This window comes from Ovis aries, chromosome 2 (genome assembly GCF_016772045.2).
Source record: "Ovis aries strain OAR_USU_Benz2616 breed Rambouillet chromosome 2, ARS-UI_Ramb_v3.0, whole genome shotgun sequence".
Lineage (NCBI taxonomy): Eukaryota > Metazoa > Chordata > Mammalia > Artiodactyla > Bovidae > Ovis > Ovis aries.
In genome coordinates this window covers 150,419,458-150,437,958 of record NC_056055.1, presented here as the reverse complement: position 1 = coordinate 150,437,958, position 18,501 = coordinate 150,419,458, and the positions used below count along the sequence as shown (strand labels likewise).

The 18,501-nt window shown below is 36.5% G+C and overlaps 1 protein-coding gene across 32 annotated transcripts in view; it reads right to left on the bottom strand.

Annotated features, from left to right (window-relative positions):
- Window positions 1–14,848: 14,848 nt before the first annotated feature.
- BAZ2B (bromodomain adjacent to zinc finger domain 2B) overlaps window positions 14,849–18,501 on the bottom strand; it is a 325,416-nt gene continuing 321,763 nt past the window's right edge. For all 32 annotated transcript variants that reach the window (XM_042244893.1, XM_042244899.1, XM_042244894.1 and 29 more), the window contains one exon: window positions 14,849–16,326. In XM_042244893.1, coding sequence (XP_042100827.1) covers window positions 16,173–16,326 — 154 coding nt within the window. In that variant the 3' untranslated portion in view covers window positions 14,849–16,172. The remainder of the gene's footprint in view (window positions 16,327–18,501) is intronic.

Here is an 18,501-nt window from a genome sequence, read left to right as displayed (position 1 = left end):
GGCCATCTCATGTGAAGAGCTTACTCTGGAAAAGACTGATGCTGGGAGGGATTGGGGGCAGGAGGAGAAGGGGACGACAGACAATGAGATGGCTGGATGGCATCACGGACTCGATAGACCTGAGTCTGAGTGAGCTCCAGGAGTTGGTGATGGACAGGGAGGCCTGGCCTGCTGCGATTCTTGGGGTCACAAAGACTCAGACGCAACTGAACTGAACTGAAAGGGCTTCCCAAGTGGCTCAGTGGTGGAAAAAAAAATCGCCTGTCAATGCAGGAGACGCAGGAGGTAGAGGTTTTATCCCTGGGTCAGGAAGATCCCCTGGAATGGGAAATGGCAACCCATTCCTGTATTCTTAGCTGGAAAATTCCATGGACAGAGGAGCTGGCGGGCTGCAGTCCATGCGATTGCACAGAGTGGAGGTGACTAAGCATACACAAACTAAAACACTCAAATTTAAACAAAACTGAGATTGCTGGAAAAGATTTGTAATAAAACAGAAAAACGGAGAAATAAAAATTCATGATTTGAGACACTTGTGATTTTTAACGAATGCATTATGATTGAGACTTTAAAACCTGATTACATGCCAAAGTATTGCCAAAACAGTATTTTTCTGAAAAAAACTTTTTCTATTGTATAAATAATAGAGCTCTCTGTAGGAAACATAAAAACTATAAATAATGACAATAACTAATAATCACACCACCAAAAATCAGCCACTCAGTCTTTCATGAATAATACCAATAATTTTACAAAAAGATCTGTAAACTACCTTTTTCAACTTAGACTTGTATCCTGAGCATTTTCCATGTCTAAAATATCTTAGTAGTATAATCATTTTTTCTGCGTAATGGGCCACAGCCTCAGAAACATAATTTAACATTTTCCCAGTTGTTTCAATATTTTTGTGCTTCTTGTAAATAATACTGGATTCAATTACTTTGTACATAATTACTTCAGTGACGTTTGCTGAGTAAATTAATAGAAATGGAATTACTCGGCATCAGGGTGTAAATAGTTGCCATCTCGCTTTTCAGAGAGGTTTTATGGTTTTAACTCTTGGAAGCATATGGTCCCTGTCTCTCCACATTATTGAGAGATTAATTTTTTTTAAGTTTTCACTAATTTGATAGGCAAGATTGATTATAACATTCTTCAAGTAAAATATGTAAAAGAAATCTCTGATACACAGGCCAGTAACTTAGCATGGAGACCTCAAGCCCAATATGGTCTGAAAGAAAAAGGAATTTCAAAGAGGGAAGCTTTATTGTGGCTGGTCTCTAATCCACAAGTTTACAATTTGGGAGATGTTAACTAACATATCTGGCAATATACTAGAAAAACGTTGTTAAGAATTTACAGAGATCTTTGATCACGAGTGAGTTGGTTATCTTACCTTGTAGGACTAATAGTTGAAACTTTGACTTGGAATATTAAAGATTTGAATAGTTTATATATTTTTTGCTCTAATTCTTAATATGTAACTGTGGTCAATAATTAATCCTATTTTATTATTAATTTCTAGTTTGTTCCTTGTAATAATAATGCTATTTGGGGAATACAGTAAACAATTTTAAATGATACATTTAAAGGAAAGTTAACTTTCCAATTAAATAGTAAGCAATATATGCTCTCAAAATACGACCCAGTGAGAAAAGAACAGGTGTGAATCAGTTAGTGAGTCAGGATTACTCAAATGTTTAATTGAGAGTAACCAAGAACTCAAAGGAGAGAGAGAGAGATGATAGGAAGTGAAGTAATTAGAAAAGGTGGTTGGAGGAATGGGTCTTAAACAGGCTTGAAATGTTGGCCAGCTGAGGGATGAGCTTGGGAAATACCTATTTCACAGTAAATATTCAGGAATATATTTGTTGTTCTGCTTTGCATGCAAACTGAGACCAGTTCAGTTCAGTCACTCAGTCGTGTCTGACTCTTTGCAACCCCATGAACTGCAGCACGCCAGGCCTCCCTGTCCATCACCAACTACTGGAGTCTACCTGAACCCATGTCCATTGAGTTGGTGATGCCACCCAACTATCTCATCCTCTGTCGTCCCCTAATTTTCCTGCCCTCAATCTTTCCCAGCATCAGAGTCTTTTCAAATGAGTCAGCTCTTCGCATCAGGTGGCCAAAGTACTGGAGTTTCAGCTTCAACATCAGTCAGAGTTTCCAGAAAAATAAGGCAAGGGAAAGTACAAGTTGTAAAAAACACCCTGGAAGTGTTCAGTTTGCAAAAAATGTATCAAGCTCAATATATGATACAAGCATTTATGTATAGTGTATATTAAACTTTTAAAAAATTGTTTAAAATACCTATCAGAACAGGCCAGGGAGACTCTCATACAAATACAATTATTCACTTCCCATACCTGGTATTACCCACAGTAGAGAACTCTGAGAATCTGAGAAGCTATAACTGGGAGCAAGCTATGTTATCTTCTGCATTATGGAATAGTCTCTGAATTCCCCTTATCCTTTGCCATTATATAAACTTTACACCCTCTAGCTGGCAATGTTTTCATTAATCCACCCATAGTCCTGGGTGCCAACCAAGTAATTAAAGTTAAATAGAGTTCTTTGAATTGCTGTTCTATACAGATAAAAGAAAGACCCAGGGGCTGCCAAATGAAGAGGATGAGGAAAGCTCATATTGGGCTTTCCTGATGTTAGAAAATGTCCGTGGAGCTGGAAATAAGACCAGAAAGAAATGTGATGACCCTTCACATCTGTACATACTAAAGAAATTTTGTAGTTCCATCGATTCCCTTTTCTTCCTCTTTTGTATGAGAAACATTTTTATTGTTTATGAATTTTTAAATTTCAACTTCCTATAATTAAAAATATTTATTGTCTCATCTTGTCAAATTCTTTATTTTTTACTATCTTATTACTAATGCTCCAGAAGAGAACTCAAGATTTAAAATGTGTTTTTGAAAAATAAACCCACATTTTTAGTTTGATTCATGGCTTTTTTAGACATATGACACTGTACAATCAAATTCACTTAACAGTAGGCCAACTTACAGAATTATTATTCAATCTGTCATAGATCTATTTAGACATTCTGTTTCTTCTTGATACAGTTGCAGTAGTTTGTATCTTACAGGAATTTGTCCATTATCACCCAAATTATCTATTTGGTTAGCAGTCACTTGTTCACAATGTTCATTTTAAATCCCTTTTTATTTTTGTAAAGTCAGTAGCAATGTCCCTTCTTTCATTCCTGACTGTAATAATTTCAGTTTTCTTTTTTCTCAGTTGATTCAGCAAAAGTTTTGTCAATTTTGATCTTTTCAAAGAACCAATTTTTATTTTCTCTATTCTTTTTTATTAATTTACACTCTGTAATCATTAGTTCCTTCCTCCTGCTTGCTTAAGGTCTAGTTTGTTCTTTTTCTATTGAAAGTTTAGGTTATTGATATATGATTTTTTCTATATATAGTATTTACAGCTATAAATATCCCTCTAATCACTGCTTTGGTTAAAGCCCTGTAATTCTTTGTATTAATAAAATCTACCAGTCTTCTTTAGGTAGATCATATTTGGATCTCCATAACAGCATAAAGCATGGTCTACATAAATCCATAGCAATTCAAAATTTCTTTGGGTCAAAAGGTACTCCAGCCCCTCCATTTTCTTATTCTTGTGTTTTTCATCATGAGGTTTCTCAAAAGCAGTGTCTCCCCTCTGAACTTAAGGTAAAATACATGAACAGTCTTTCCCGACCATGACAGATTACTACGGCTCAGTCTTCTTACTTTCCCAAGACCCTCTTACTCTTTTATCACACTTTCAACTGTGCCTTTTTGTTCTTTCCAAGGACCCCTTCATAAGTGATGGGATATAGAGAGGTAAGATATTAAGCCCTACTGGGCCTATTTTTTTTCCTTCTAATCCAATGGTTAAGTAGCCAGGTCTGTGAGTATCAGGATAGCCTAGGATACAGGGCAACTACAATGAACCCCAATATTTCAGTGACTTAAAACAAGCAAGGATTATTTCTTGCTTATGTTGTGTTCACTGTGAATTGGTAGGGAATTATGTTCAACGAAGTTAGTCAGGGGCCTGGGCTAACAGAACATGAACCATTTTGAATGTTAATAGTAGCTATGCCAGAGTGAAAAGAGAGACATTAAATCCTTAGCCAACAAGATGTACATGATCCTTACATTCAGCTCTCCTTGGCCAGAACTAGCTTGTCAAATGGTCTCACTTAACCACAAGGGGTATAGGAAATACAATTCTATTGTGTGCCTAGGAAGATGGAAAGCTAGAAGTCTTTGATTTTATGGTTTTAATGACTATACCAGATGGTATATGCTGTCCCCTTAGAAAGGAAATGAGATCAAAGTCAGAGTCCCCTTGAAAGGGAATGAGATCAAAGCTAGATACCACAGGAAAGCAATCTGGAGAATTACAAAGAATTTCACTTTGTGTCAGATAATCCATTCTTTTTGACCTCTTTAGTTCACCTGGGACCTCTAAGGCTTTTTATTATAGGCATGAGCCTCTTTAAAATATCCCAGGAAGCAGCTGTACTCTATCCACAGGCTTCAAGATAGAATTATAAAGTAATATAACTATATATTTCAGGAAATATAATCCAACATATACAGGCATTAAGAGCTATCCTTTTCAAAGGAATCATTGTGGAAATTCAATCATTTTTTTCCAGCATAGCTGCTACCTAAAAGATACTTAGAACTGGATTTTGGCATTGTTTTCAGACAGTGTGGCTCATTCCTTTGAATATCTTCCTTAACAGGAAGGCTTTACTGACAAAGTCTTATTGGTTACTTTAATATGTCAGGCATTACACTAGATACTGGGTGTTTAAAAATGTGTAAGCTACAATCTCTTGAGGAACTGTTTCAGGTGAGAGTGGGAGATACCCAGTCCATAACAGCAATACCCTTAGTAACTGAAGATTTGAATTCTAGCTGCTAAAGGAATTTTGAGTGAAGGAGTAAGAAAACCAATTAAGGGATTTCCTTGGTGGTCCATGGCTAAGACTCCATGCTTCTTCTAATGCAGGAGACCTGGGTTCAATCTCTGCTTGGGGAACTAGATCCCATATGCCACAACTAAAGATCCCACATGCTGTAAGACCCAGCACAGCCAGGTAATTAAATAGTGAAAAAGAGAGCCAGTTAAGTCCATACAGAATGGGCAATTACCTGTTCATCTAATAAGAGCATGTTAGTAAATACATGACTCATGAAATGCACAGACTTCTTATCAGATGGCTAGAAATAATTTGAAATAGGCAGAACTAGAAAAAGTAATAATTTAAAAAGCTGAGATATTTCAGTTTCTCCAGAACAAAAAAAGGAGATAAGCATGATGGAACAGGGTAAAAGGGGAGTTTGAGGGGTAAAATATGCAGTTTAGTATATATTGTCCGGGAACGAACCCAGAAGTTGTCAGAGGGAGATTCCATTGTGGTTTGCTGTGTTGTGAAGAAAGGCTGATTTGTCTGCCCTTGCCAAGCCTGGATAAAACACTCCTAACTAAACATCTCATTCTCATTGGGTTGACCCTATATGCTCACCTAGTATACGTCAGATAATTCAGTCTTTTTCTTAGGTATCATGACACTAGAAACCTGGATGTAGTACTTTGGTTAGTACTGATAGAAAGGAATTTCTCCCATTATAATTTAGTTGATATTCTCGTTTATGCTTTCCTTAGTGAGATATTCTGGTTTAGGCTTTACCTACATGGGGAACCCTGTGTCTGATCAACTTTGGAGGTTGTGATAAAATCATGTTCAGGCCTAAAAGAAAGTAGGTTGATCAGCATACCCTATTATATTTCACTAACCACCCATCTTTCTTTAGTGTCTTCATAGCTTAGTGATCACAGCATGGCTCATGGCCAGATGACTATGAGTTTGAATTCTAGTTCTGACAACTAATTAGCTGTGTAACCAAACATTTCTAAGCCTTGGTTTCATCATATGTCACATGTCTCACAGGACTGTTCTGAAGATTAATGAAATGCACAGGCAATATCTAGCCTTATGTTGTATACATGTTAACACCACTTTCTCTGTGCAGTTGCAATAGGGGTGATATCTCTGGGCAAGGCGAGCACAAAGAAATTTTTCTTTGAAAGGCCATCAAGCTCAGATTTACTGGATAGGAGCAGGTATGCATATATATTTGTTATATGACGTGATAATGACTCTGATAGTAACAAAATTATATAGGAGTAAAAAGTAACTGCCATGTGTGGGTGGAGGGTGGGAAAGAGAATAAAGGAAGGTGCAGATAGAATGTAGCAGATGTGTAGGTATATATTATGTTCTGGAGTAATTCTGTAGGATTAGACAATGCAGGGAAGAGAGAATGGGGTTATGATAGGGAGAAAGACTAAGAATAGGTTGAGTCTAGCTCTGCAGAGCCTTTAATGCTACATAAGTACATTTTTAGTGAGGGATTAATAGAGTTAGATTTCAGTTCAAGATAGCAGAGTGGTGGACAAAAGGGGGATGACTAGAATAGCAATGGAAAAGAAGAGAGTGCCCCAAAACAAACCCTGCTGTATATAGTCAAATGATTCTCAACAAGGTTGTCAAGACTATTAAATGGGGAAAGAAGTTTTTTCAACAAATACTAAAGTAAAAACTGGATGTCCACGTTCAAGATAATGAAGGTGGACATATACCAAATGCCATATACAAAAATTAGGTAAAAATAGATCAAAGACCTAAATATAAGAGCTAAAACTATTAGAAGAAAACATAGAATGATTCTGACATTGTATTTGCAATGATTTCTCACACAGGACAACAAAAACACAGACAAAAGAAAAAATAGATAAATTGGACTGTTACAAAATTGTAAATCTCTGTGCCTCAAAGAACATAATTAACAGTGAAAAGGCACTCCATGGAATGGAAGAAACTGTAAATCAGTTTGTATCTTATAAGGGTTATAAATATTTAGAATATACAAAAAACTATTATAACTCAACAACAAAACAATTTGACTTTAAATTGGTTAAAAGACTTGATATTTCTCCAAAGAAGATGTGCAGAAGGCCAACAAGCACATGAAAAGATACCTAACATCACTAATCATCAGGGAAATGCAAATCAAAACCGCAATGAGATACCACATCACACTTGTTATGATGCTATTATCAAAAAACAAAAACAAAACAAGTGCTGGCAAAGACGTAGAGGAATTGCAAACTTGTATACTACTGGAGGGAATGTAAAGTGGTATAGGTACTATAAAAATATCATGGTGGTTCCTTAAAAAATTAAAAACAGAATTACCATATGATTCAGAAATTCCACTTCTAGGTATACATCCAAAATAATTGAAAGCAGGGTCTCAAGGAGATATCTGTACGTCCACATCCATGGCAGTATCATGCACAATAGCAACCCGAATGTCCATCAGTAGAAAAACAGATAAATAAAATGTGGTCTATACATATACAATGATAGTATCCAGACTTTACAAGGCAGGAAATTCTGATGCATGGTACCACATGGATAATCTTGAAAGACATGTTAGGTAAAATAAGCCAGGCACAGGAAAACAAACATTGTAAGAAACCACTTACATGAGGTACATAAAGTAGTCAAATTTATAAAGATGGAAAGAATTAATAGACTGATGGTTGCCAGGGGCTGGGAGAAGGAGGGAATGAGGAGGTATAGTTCAATGGATATAGAGTTTCAAGATGGGATATTGTGTAATGGATATAGAGTTTTGCAAGATGAAGAGTTCTGGAGTGGACAGGGGTGATGGATGTGCGACAACATGGATGTAGTGAATACCACTGAACTGTACACTTGAAAATGATTAAGATGGTGCATGCTGCTGCTGCTGCTGCTAAGTCGCTTCAGTTGTGGCTGACTGTGCGACCTCAGAGATGGCAGCCCACCAGGCTCCCCCGTCCCTGGGATTCTCCATGCAAGAACACTGGAGTGGGTTGCCATTTCCTTCTCCAATGTATGAAAGTGAAAAGTGAAAGTGAAGTCGCTCAGTCGTGTCCGACTCTTAGCGACCCCATGGACCGCAGCCCACCAGGCTCTGCGGTCCCTGGGATTCTCCAGGCAAGAGTACTGGAGTGGGGTGCCTTTGCCTTCTCCAAAGATCGTGTATAGTTAACCACAGTTTTTTTTTTTTTTCCCCAAGGAGAATGGCTAGGAAAAATGAGAAACTGATACTTAGCAAATGGTGAGGCCTAAACCAATCTAGACAGTGGGGATGAAAGATTGGAAATAAATGTACATCATAGGAATTTTAGAGGAAGATTCTTCAGGATGTCACAGAGGGATGGGTAAAGTGAGAAGTCCAAAGGAATTCTGAAGTTTCCTACATTTGGCTGCTAGATGTATGTTGTTTCTGTTAACCACAGTATGGAATACAGGAGAAAGAGCAAGTGTGAAAAGCAGGATGACAATGAGATCAAATATAGATGAGCTGATTTTGTGTTATCTGTGTCATGTCCTAAAATAAGAGTTTGAGGTCAAAAGAAAGATATAGCATATATTTACTGATACTGGACTCACTGATGATAAGTAAGCCTGAGGTTTTCCAACTTCTAAAAGACTTATAACTAAGGGGTTTTTTTTTTATGCTATTTTAATGATCCAGATAGTCTCAAGTGAATAGTATGTGTGCCTGTAATTATGATGCATAAGGTAGTATTTTTAAAAATGCCATTGCTTTGTAAATAAATCTCTTCAAGTATGGCAACACGGAAATTACAACAACAATAGATATACTTAATAGTGAAAAGATTGGGAACCACTACAGAGGTAATCCTGGAGTCTATATGAAGGTAAGTAAGGAATACAACTTTTATTCCCAGTTCACATAAGGCATTGATCTCTCATAACCAAAGCTGGGTTATTCCACATTGTAAAAAAAAATTATTTTCCACTTATCTTTCATATAATAGGACTCTTAACTTACCTTAAGGATTTAGACATATTTTATGCCATCATAGCACCAGTTCCATATTGAAAAACATCAACACCAAAAGAAAGAACTGCAATGAAAATCTTCTACCTGTGGAGGATACCTCATCACATGCTATAAAGTCCTGAATAAATAAAAATAATGGATAAGATAAAATTAAGACTGCATATCTAGACACTAATCTTTAGCCAGGGTAATTGTAAGGCCAGTTTCCTTCCTAACTCCTATTTCAGGAATTAGAATCTTGTTATAGTCTAGTGTTTAAAAACATTTGTTTCATATATTTTGTTGTCTGATTGCTTACTGCAGGAAGCTAAAGACAATTCCAGTTCTTTCCTCATGCACAGAAGTGAAGTTAGTGTTTAATATTCTTTTTGATTCCAAAGCAGTGAAACCGTTTCTAATAAACTAGAATGCATTCATCTCTCATCTGGATATTATTCCATAGTGCTGCCAATGTTCTAATTAGTTTTAGAATATTTTGGTGGGAAAAATGTACTTAAATAATGTTCAAAGTAGTCAAGAAAATCAGTCTTATCAAGTTCTGAGGAATTTTGTTTGAAGGCCAAAGAGAAGTGAGTTCCAACTGAAGTCTAAGTTTAGTGCCAATGAGTAAATCACTCGACTTACTTGGTACTGCTTTTCTCATCTGTAAAATGTGTTTGTGTGTGTGTTAGTCACTCAGTCGTGTCTGACTGTTTGCAACCCCATGGACTGTAGCCTGCCAGGCTCCTTTGTCCATGGAATTCTCTAGGCAAGAATACTAGAGTGGGTTGTCATTCTCTTCTCCAGAGGATCTTCCGGACCCAGGAATTGAACCTGGAACTCCTGCATTGCAGGCAGATTCTTTACCATCTGAGCTACCAGGGAAGCCCCAAATGGGCTATATCCTGGTCTATATGAATGGAATCAAGTACATTAGATATATTTTTAACAGAATTACTATACATTCTATACTATAGTCAGCCTTTTCACTTAATTTACCAATATTAACATAGATTTCCAGGATAATTTTTACTGGCTGAATAGAATCTTTTTTTTTTTTTAAATCACTTCTATACTCAAAACAATTGAGACTTACTATAATGAAATTACTCAGAAAGCAACATTGAAAAAGGAGTTGTAAACATGTTTGGAGAACTATAAGAATCACTAGAATGAGTACAAACCTTTCAAAGCCTTCCAGTCTCCTTTGTGATCCTGCCATGTAAATGTCTCATTAGCCTTTGGTCACCTAATGACCTTGCTGAGTTTTTCTTTCATCTCAGCACAAGATTTATTCCCAACTGGCTGTAAGCCTTAGGTCTCTCATTCACCACTGATTTCCACCACATTCTTTGATATCCATTACCATGACTATTAGGGCTATTTTTAAAATTAAAGGAGAAGTATGGAGTTTGCTCAGGGAGAATAGGGCACTCTTAGAAGTCCACTTAACAGGTAAAAAAACTTTTTTTTAAATTTCAAGAATGGACTATGTACACCTGATAGTATATCCCACAATGCTTTTATTTGGCCATCCAAATGAGAACAAGCCAAATGATCTTCATGTGTATGGTCAGGGTAGAGAAAGTACAAATAGATCTCAGATATTAATTTTGCTACTACCGCTCTGCAGATATAATGGTAAGGTGCAAAATTCTCTTCTAGTGAATGTTCAAAGGATCCAAATCACCTTTTCTTTTAATCCTGCATTTAGCCAATTCATTACCCATTATACTACCAAGGACTGCTTTTGCTACAGTAACTCAAGTCTATATAAGCCCCCCAAATACCTGAGAACTCTAGATATTTTCTACTTACCTCCATTTAGGTGAGCTTTTGCCTGCTCATCTCCTGAATGTTCGGTCTCCTGAATATCACTGGCTGAAAATAAAATGTAGGGCAGTTTTATAGTCCCTTAAAAGCTGAGAGTTAGATATGGCATCTACATAAGACAAAAACTACAAAAAGTCAAGTAAAAGTTGAAGCTGCTAATCAGATTAGAGAAACTGCTCCATACTCAAAATACGGTATTCAGATTAAAAATCTATATTAAACTTTTAGTGAAAAATGAGTGCTGAAGAATTGATGCTTTTGAACTGTGGTGTTGGAGAAGACTCTTGAGAGTCCCTTGGACTACAAGGAGATCCAACCAGTCCATTCTGAAGGAGATCAGCCCTGGGATTTCTTTGGAAGGAATGATGCTAAAGCTGAAGCTCCAGTACTTTGGCCACCTCATGCGAAGAGTTGACTCATTGGAAAAGACTCTGATGCTGGGGAGGGATTGGGGGCAGGAGGAGAAGGGGACGACAGAGGTGAGATGGCTGGATGGCATCACTGACTCGATGGACGTGAGTCTGAGTGAACTCTGGGAGTTGGTGATGGACAGGGAGGCCTGGCGTGCTGCAATTCATGGAGTCGCAAAGAGTGGGACATGACTGAGCGACTGAATCCAAACAAACAAATACTGAATACTGGGTGAGAAGTGTGGGAAGAATTTTTTTCTACTGCTAGGGAAGTAAACTGGCACAGTCATCTGGAGGGTGGTATGCCAACAGCATGGAAAGTAAGTGTGCACCTACCTAACAACTCGGGCATTCTCCCCTACGTACAGATCCTAAAGAAACTCTCACAGTCTGTTAATTTTTTTTGTTGTTGTTGTTATCTATTGCTGTGTAACAAATTACTTTAAACTCTGTGGCTTAAAACAATAATAAACATTTATTATTCCACAGTTGCTATGGGTCAGGAATTCAGGAGGGTATCAGGGTCTCTTGTGAAGCTGCAGTCCAAAAGCTGGCTGGGGCTCCTGTCATTTGTTTAACTGGAGCTGAAGGATCCTTCTAAGAAACTGTTGTCAAATGGGTCTCACGTTGGCATTAGTTGTTCGTTGTCCCAAAGGGCTGCTACGGTGTCCTCACAATACAGTAGATGGCTTTACCAGAAGTAAGTGATCCGAGAGAACAAGGTGGAAACAGCAGGGTATTTATGACCTAGTCTGGGAATTCACACATCACTCTGCCATATTATGTTGGTCACGCAGGTGAAACCTGATACAGCGTGGGAAGGGATTACACGAGGGCATGAATCATTTAGGACTGCCTAGTTAACAGGCCTGCACACATGGGTCCACAAAAGGCATGTATGACAACATTCACTGTAGTATTATTTGCAATGACAAGAACTGCAGGCAACTTGTGTTTTCATTCTAAGAGAAATCTTAAAGTGAAATGTGTTATATGCCTTGTGATGGAATAGCAATCAAATGTAATGAACTAGATTTATGTCTTTTTACAACTCAAAAGAAACAAAATTAGAGAAAAAAGAATGAGATGTATAGCATAATGCAACTGATACAAGTTTAAAAAACACTGTATATATTTATTTCTTTCCACATTATATATTTTTTACAGATGTGTGTGTTGCTAAATACATATAAAAAAGGCTGACTGGAAAGACATGTGGTTGCATATAGGAGAGAAGGAAATTGAAGAGGAGCTGAAGGAATAAGTAAAATCAAACAAAAGAGGGGGCTTTGCAAGAAAAATGTGAACAGTGTCTCATGAATCGAGGAGAGGAATTATCTCATTCTATGTAGTTGAGGTTTTAAAAAAATTTTTGTTAAGGTAGAGTTGTAACGTGGTTCAAGTGGGCCTAAGAGACCTAACTGAGGCAAAATCCCTAATGGGTAAGGTTCTACTAGTTTCCTTGTGTTGTATTTTTTATGTCATATTCCTGTGGAAGAAAAATTTCAATTCTCTTAAAATACCTCTCTTACCTCCTTGTTGGAATGAAATTCCCCCCCTCCCCACCCCCTTTTCTTTTGTTGGCCTTGCTGTGCAGCATTTAGGATCTTAGTTTCTCAACCAGGATCAAAGTCTTAACCACTCGGACTACCAGAGCAGTTCCTGGAATGAAATTCTCTTAACAGAACACAAACTTCTTTCATTTCTCAAATGCAAATAACCTTGAGAGATACCCTTTAACAATACAATTTATACAAAAGAGTAAGTCATTGACATCAGATTTCTTTGTTAAGGATGTGTTTCATGGGAGACTAAATGAACAGGATTTTAAATTTCCTGAAAAGGTATCGAAGTGGAGAAATGGAAAAGAGAAGGAGCACTGCTGCTGCTGCTAAGTCACTTCAGTCGTGTCGACTCTGTGGGACCCCATAGAGGGCAGCCCACCAGGCTCCCCCGTCCCTGGGATTCTCCAGGCAAGAACACTGGAGTGGGTTGCCATTTCCTCCTCCAATGCAGGCAAGTGAAAAGTGAAAGTGAAGGTGAAGTCGTGTCCAACTCTTAGCGACCCCATGGACTGCAGCCTACCAGGCTTCTCCGTCCACGGGATTTTCCAGGCAAGAGTACCTGAGTGGGTTGCCATTGCCTTCTATGAGAAGGAGCACAGAGGGTGCATTTAAGTATCGATGACAGATCAAATCCCTCATAATTTTGATTAAAACTAGTGCTTTTAACAAAGTTCCTTTTAGGATTGCAGTAAGAAAAAGAGATCACCTTCCATTTATGGTAATCTAGTTTATTTTTAGTTCAAGGTACACTGATAAATACATTTTCAATTTTGTTTAATTTTCACCATGGTTAACAACTAAATATATTAATTTACTCTCTAGGTGTTGTTTCAAACTGATGACTACTTTTGGGGTTTAGCAGTAGTGGATTGATTGGTTTATCCTTAGGATAAATCAAAATCTAAACTTGAGGGCAGGTCAGTTTTTTATCATTTATAGAGCAATCAGGACTAAAATGGAGAAGGTTCAGGTTAAAGCCTAATTTATCTTAGTGAAAGACGTGTGTACTATAACAATTTTTCCAGAGATCAATTGTGGCCCTTTGGGGAACACAGCCACTACTGCTGGTATTACAGAACAGCTGTTTCTTCTGAGTAACAACAGAAGCTACCAGTCCAAAGTAGACAATATTCACCAAGCTTTCTTTTTTATAGGAATATCTTATTTTTAAAAGAATATTACCACTCTTGAAAAATTCTTCTTTGTGTGAGTGTATTTTATTTTTCATTTGTCCCTCGGACATCAGACGCATTAATATCAAGCCCTTATATGCCATCTAATATAAAGTAATATAAGCACATATGATCTTTAAGCATGTATGATCCCTTAGGCAAAACACTCCCATGAAGACAACTCCCCATGGAGCATCTTGGCAGCCAATTCTATAAACACAAAAACCACACACTTAATTCAAAGCCCCACCTTGTTCTGTTCCACATGGTATTTTTGATTGAGCACCAACTCCTTAAGGCATCATTGTAATATTTGGTTAACAGTAACTGACATATTTACATAATAACAGCTGATTTTCATATAAGCCTTCACAAACAATCTAGGAATTTTAGAAAATACTCTGTGGCTATGAAGCATTTTAAAGTTTAATATTTCTTCAAAACTCTTCTATTCTCCCTGCACTATTTATTAAAGGCCCTGTACTGAGGACATTATCTAAGGATCACTTCTCCGCTAGACTGTAAGCTCCATGAAAGCAGGGCCTATGCCTATCTTGTTCATTGATGATTCCTAAGACCCCAGTAAGGCATTTAATCATATTTCATAAACACTTGAACTTGTACCTCATGACTTATTAGATGAATTTATATGATCAGTTTTTCTTGACAACTGGATTGTATGTTTACAGTAGAGACATTTCACCTATCAGAACAAGACCTTAAAAAATATTCTAACCTTTTCATATGGCAAGTGTGAAATAAACAATAAAACGTGGTCCAGAGAGGTTCATAGACTAATGAAAGTCACATTACGTAAGACCACCTTCCTCCACCCCACCCAATGTTCTGCTGCTCCTCCTTTATGATTCCGTAAAAAACATTACATTAACTAGTTTTTTTCAAATATTTCCAAGTTCATTAAGAAAAACTAAAAAAGCTAGTTTGTAAAAGTTTTTATTGTATCCGTGCCACACATAGTAGTGAAAAATAACACTCCTAAAAAAAAGAATGCTACCTTTTCCACAACATTTTATTTTAAATAAAACTTCAAGTACTCTTACATAGGTACAAAAAAATTCTGATCTATTTGCCTCCAACAGGCCACCACAACACACAGTAGATAAAACACAGTGGTTACAAATGTCTTGTAAATTTATTTCTGAGGCAAGGCAAATGGGAGGGAAATGTTTCTATGAAAAAATACTGTGTGTATAGGAAATTGTCACAATTTTATTCCACATGGATACAAATGATTATACTTTAATTTAGGCCCTGGTGGCTTAAAATTATATAACAAAATAGAAAAAATGGAAAACTAATATCCCCTACACCCTGTTTCAAAGGCAGGCACTACCAAGATCCAGGAGACGCCACAGTGTTGGTAGAGGATAATTACTGTACAAGCTGTATAGCTATAATTACCTTCAGACTAAAATAAAATGCTACAATCCTTCTAAGGCATAAACAATAATGTCTGCAAACAATATATACACATAATACATATTTAAAACAAGACTTAATATAAACAATAATGAACAGTATATACATGGCAATTTTTCTTCACTGTTTTGAAATACAATTTAACTACACAAGAGATGCAGCAACATATATATATATATATATACGTATATATATATAAATGTACTTGTAACTCTACAGCAAAGTTTATTTTTGGTGCTTTTATAGCACATCAGTGTAAACAGTTTAACTTGGCTTTGTTTTATATTTTAAAACATTCCTTGTTGTATTTTCAAGATTTAAAGCAATTTTTCTAGTTCTTCCTTTTCACAGAAAACGAAGATTCTGGATGTGGTTTAATCATAAATAATTCATAAAATTAAATACATTCACTAAAAAATAAACTACAAAGTAAAAAAATGAAAAATAGATATTTATTGAGAGGGAAAGAACCATTTCCCATGTTAGAGCTCTGGTGTTGAATATTCAGTGCGATTTGATATATTTTAATTGCTATTGCACTATAACACCCTTTCCTTTGAAAATTCTTTGGGTGTGCTTCCCTGTTCTACCTAAATTAGCTGATAAATCACACAAACCCATAACCAAGGGCCTTGGTTGTTGTAGGAGTGAAGCCTTTAAAAATGGTATCATTCTTCTGATACTTTTTTTTTTGTGATACTTATTTTAAGGGAAAAGAAGTCATTATGTATGTGCCTTGCACATGTGTGTAAATACAGTTCACATTGCTGGTCTCATTCATCCTTATTTAAAAGGGAAAAAAAAGAAAAGATTATTATAACTTCAGCTCACTTTGAAAGTATCTGTCCACTTTTTTTCAAAATACTTTCTCATACTGTGGCCAGCTCTGCCTATATCAGAATCATCTTCATTAAATGTTTCACAGTTGTCAAAAACAAGCCTGACATCTAGAGCAAAAGTTTCAAGGTTTGGATACCTGGAAGAAAACACACGATTAGAGATTGCTTTTGTAGGCTGGCTTCACTCTGCAGACAAAGAAAGAGGTAATAAAAGATAAAATGTAAAACTGAAAGCAAAAAGAAAAAAGTAGGGTAACTGCTTTTAAACTGTTATAAAACAAATTATACCATCTTATAAATGGGACATTTAAAAAACTGCATGTATTCTGAATGTACAGAATTTAAGCCAGGTTAAATGCAGAACAGACTTCTCTTGAAGATCACGATATATTTCAACAAACTAACATTTTTCTTACATCCAAATTCCTGTTCAACCTGTATCACAATTCTGTTACTGGATTCATTCCAACTGATGTATTAACTCTGACCAACTGTATCACGTGCAGTGCCCTACTATTCACGTTCAAAAACATTTAGCTGCAGTAAAAATAACATAAATGCTTCCGATGCACTACGAACATGACACCTGCCCGGTAGCTTTTACATGCATCTCAGGGTTGGTCCCTCTGGTTAAACCTTGCTCCTTTCCCATTTTTCTTCTCTCTTCAGATACAAAACAAGCAAAAAAAGCACGTGCTATCTCTTCACTGGAGATAACATTAGGAACTGCCTTTCAATGAAAAGCACTCAGTGCTTTCTTTGGTAGGATAACCCCAGTTCTCTTTCCCTGTAAGAACCCAGAGAAGAGAACTGAAAGGTGCATGAATATGCCTAAACTTATTAGTAAAGAAGGAGTAGTGCCTTTCAAGCCAACCCAAGCCAAAGCAATAGTATACTAATTGGATACTAAAATAATTTACCCATTAGAAATACATATGGAGCACACACTGAAGCTCTGAGACCTGGTAAAAGTGGAATTATTTATTTGATGAAATACCTTGTACAGTCTTTTCACTTCTACCTTCTAATTAGTGCAACAATGAAAGAGAAAAATTTCTTTATCTGTAATGAGTTCACAGAGCTGTCAGCCCTATGTAACCTCATCTATTTTCCAGTTCTTCTAGGAATTATTATTTTTTAAATTGAGGTGAAATTCACATAACATCAAATTAACCATTTAAAGTAGATACTTAAGGTATTTCGCACACTCAAAACATTGTACTACCTAGGTTCCAGAACACTGTCATCGCCCCAAAAGGAACCTCTTAATTTGTTAAGCATATACTCTATCCCTTCCTATTCCTAGACCCTGGCAACCATCAACCCTTCCTTTTGTCTCTATACATTTACCTATTCTGGATATTTTACATAAATGCAATCAGATAACATGTGTGGGAATAATTTTTATAAAATATTTTAAAGTTACCTTGAGAAATATTTCTCTCTTTATACTGTTCCTTACTACAAGAAAAGGTTAATGATTAATACTAGGGAGACATATCCAGGAGAAAATTCTAGGTGAGATTCAAGAGAAGTAAGTGCAATTCCCACATCTGGGCCCTTCTTTTCTGAAAGGAAGGGGCAGCCTATGGAACCCAGAAAGATTCATTACAGTAAGGCACTTACTTCCTCCCCTCTGTTCTCTAAGTTTTTTTAGTTTAAAAATTGAAATATATATTATATGAGTTTGAGTCCCCACTCATTAATTTGGGTTTAATAAAACAACTCAAAGTTGGAAGAGCCTGCATTCTCTGAATTTTCCCTCCCTATGGCTGACATCACAAACAAGATTATAAAGAACGGCTTCTCTCTGCTTGCCTCTGCTTTGACCTCCTGCATTCACCAGGACCCATTCTCAAAAAGGAGCTTTGATTTTGCAGATCTTCTGGTAATTCTGTGTTAATATATAAGCCTGTTTATTTTGAGGTTTAGGTTCATCCTCTATCCAGGAACTGGAGAATTATGGAAGGTAAAGTCAGGAATTAAACATGGGAAGGTTTTCCTGCATAAGTTTCTGTCCTGGTCATGATGACTATAAAGTCCATGCTACCCTTCTTAAAGTCTGAGTATTTTGATAGAGAAAGCAAAAGAACTAGTTCATATATAGATAGAAGTTTCTGCTATTTGGATTGTCTTAGAATCAATAGTTTTAATGTTTTCTGAGTCAGAGCTGGTCCCTTTGGAAATTAAAAAAATTAATAAAGTGAAATGGATATAATTCTTTAAAAAATGGAAAGTTCAGCCTCCAGAGAAATAAACTAGTCATTTGGTCAATCTTGTAAATAATTTGATACGTATAAGACAGTCACTGA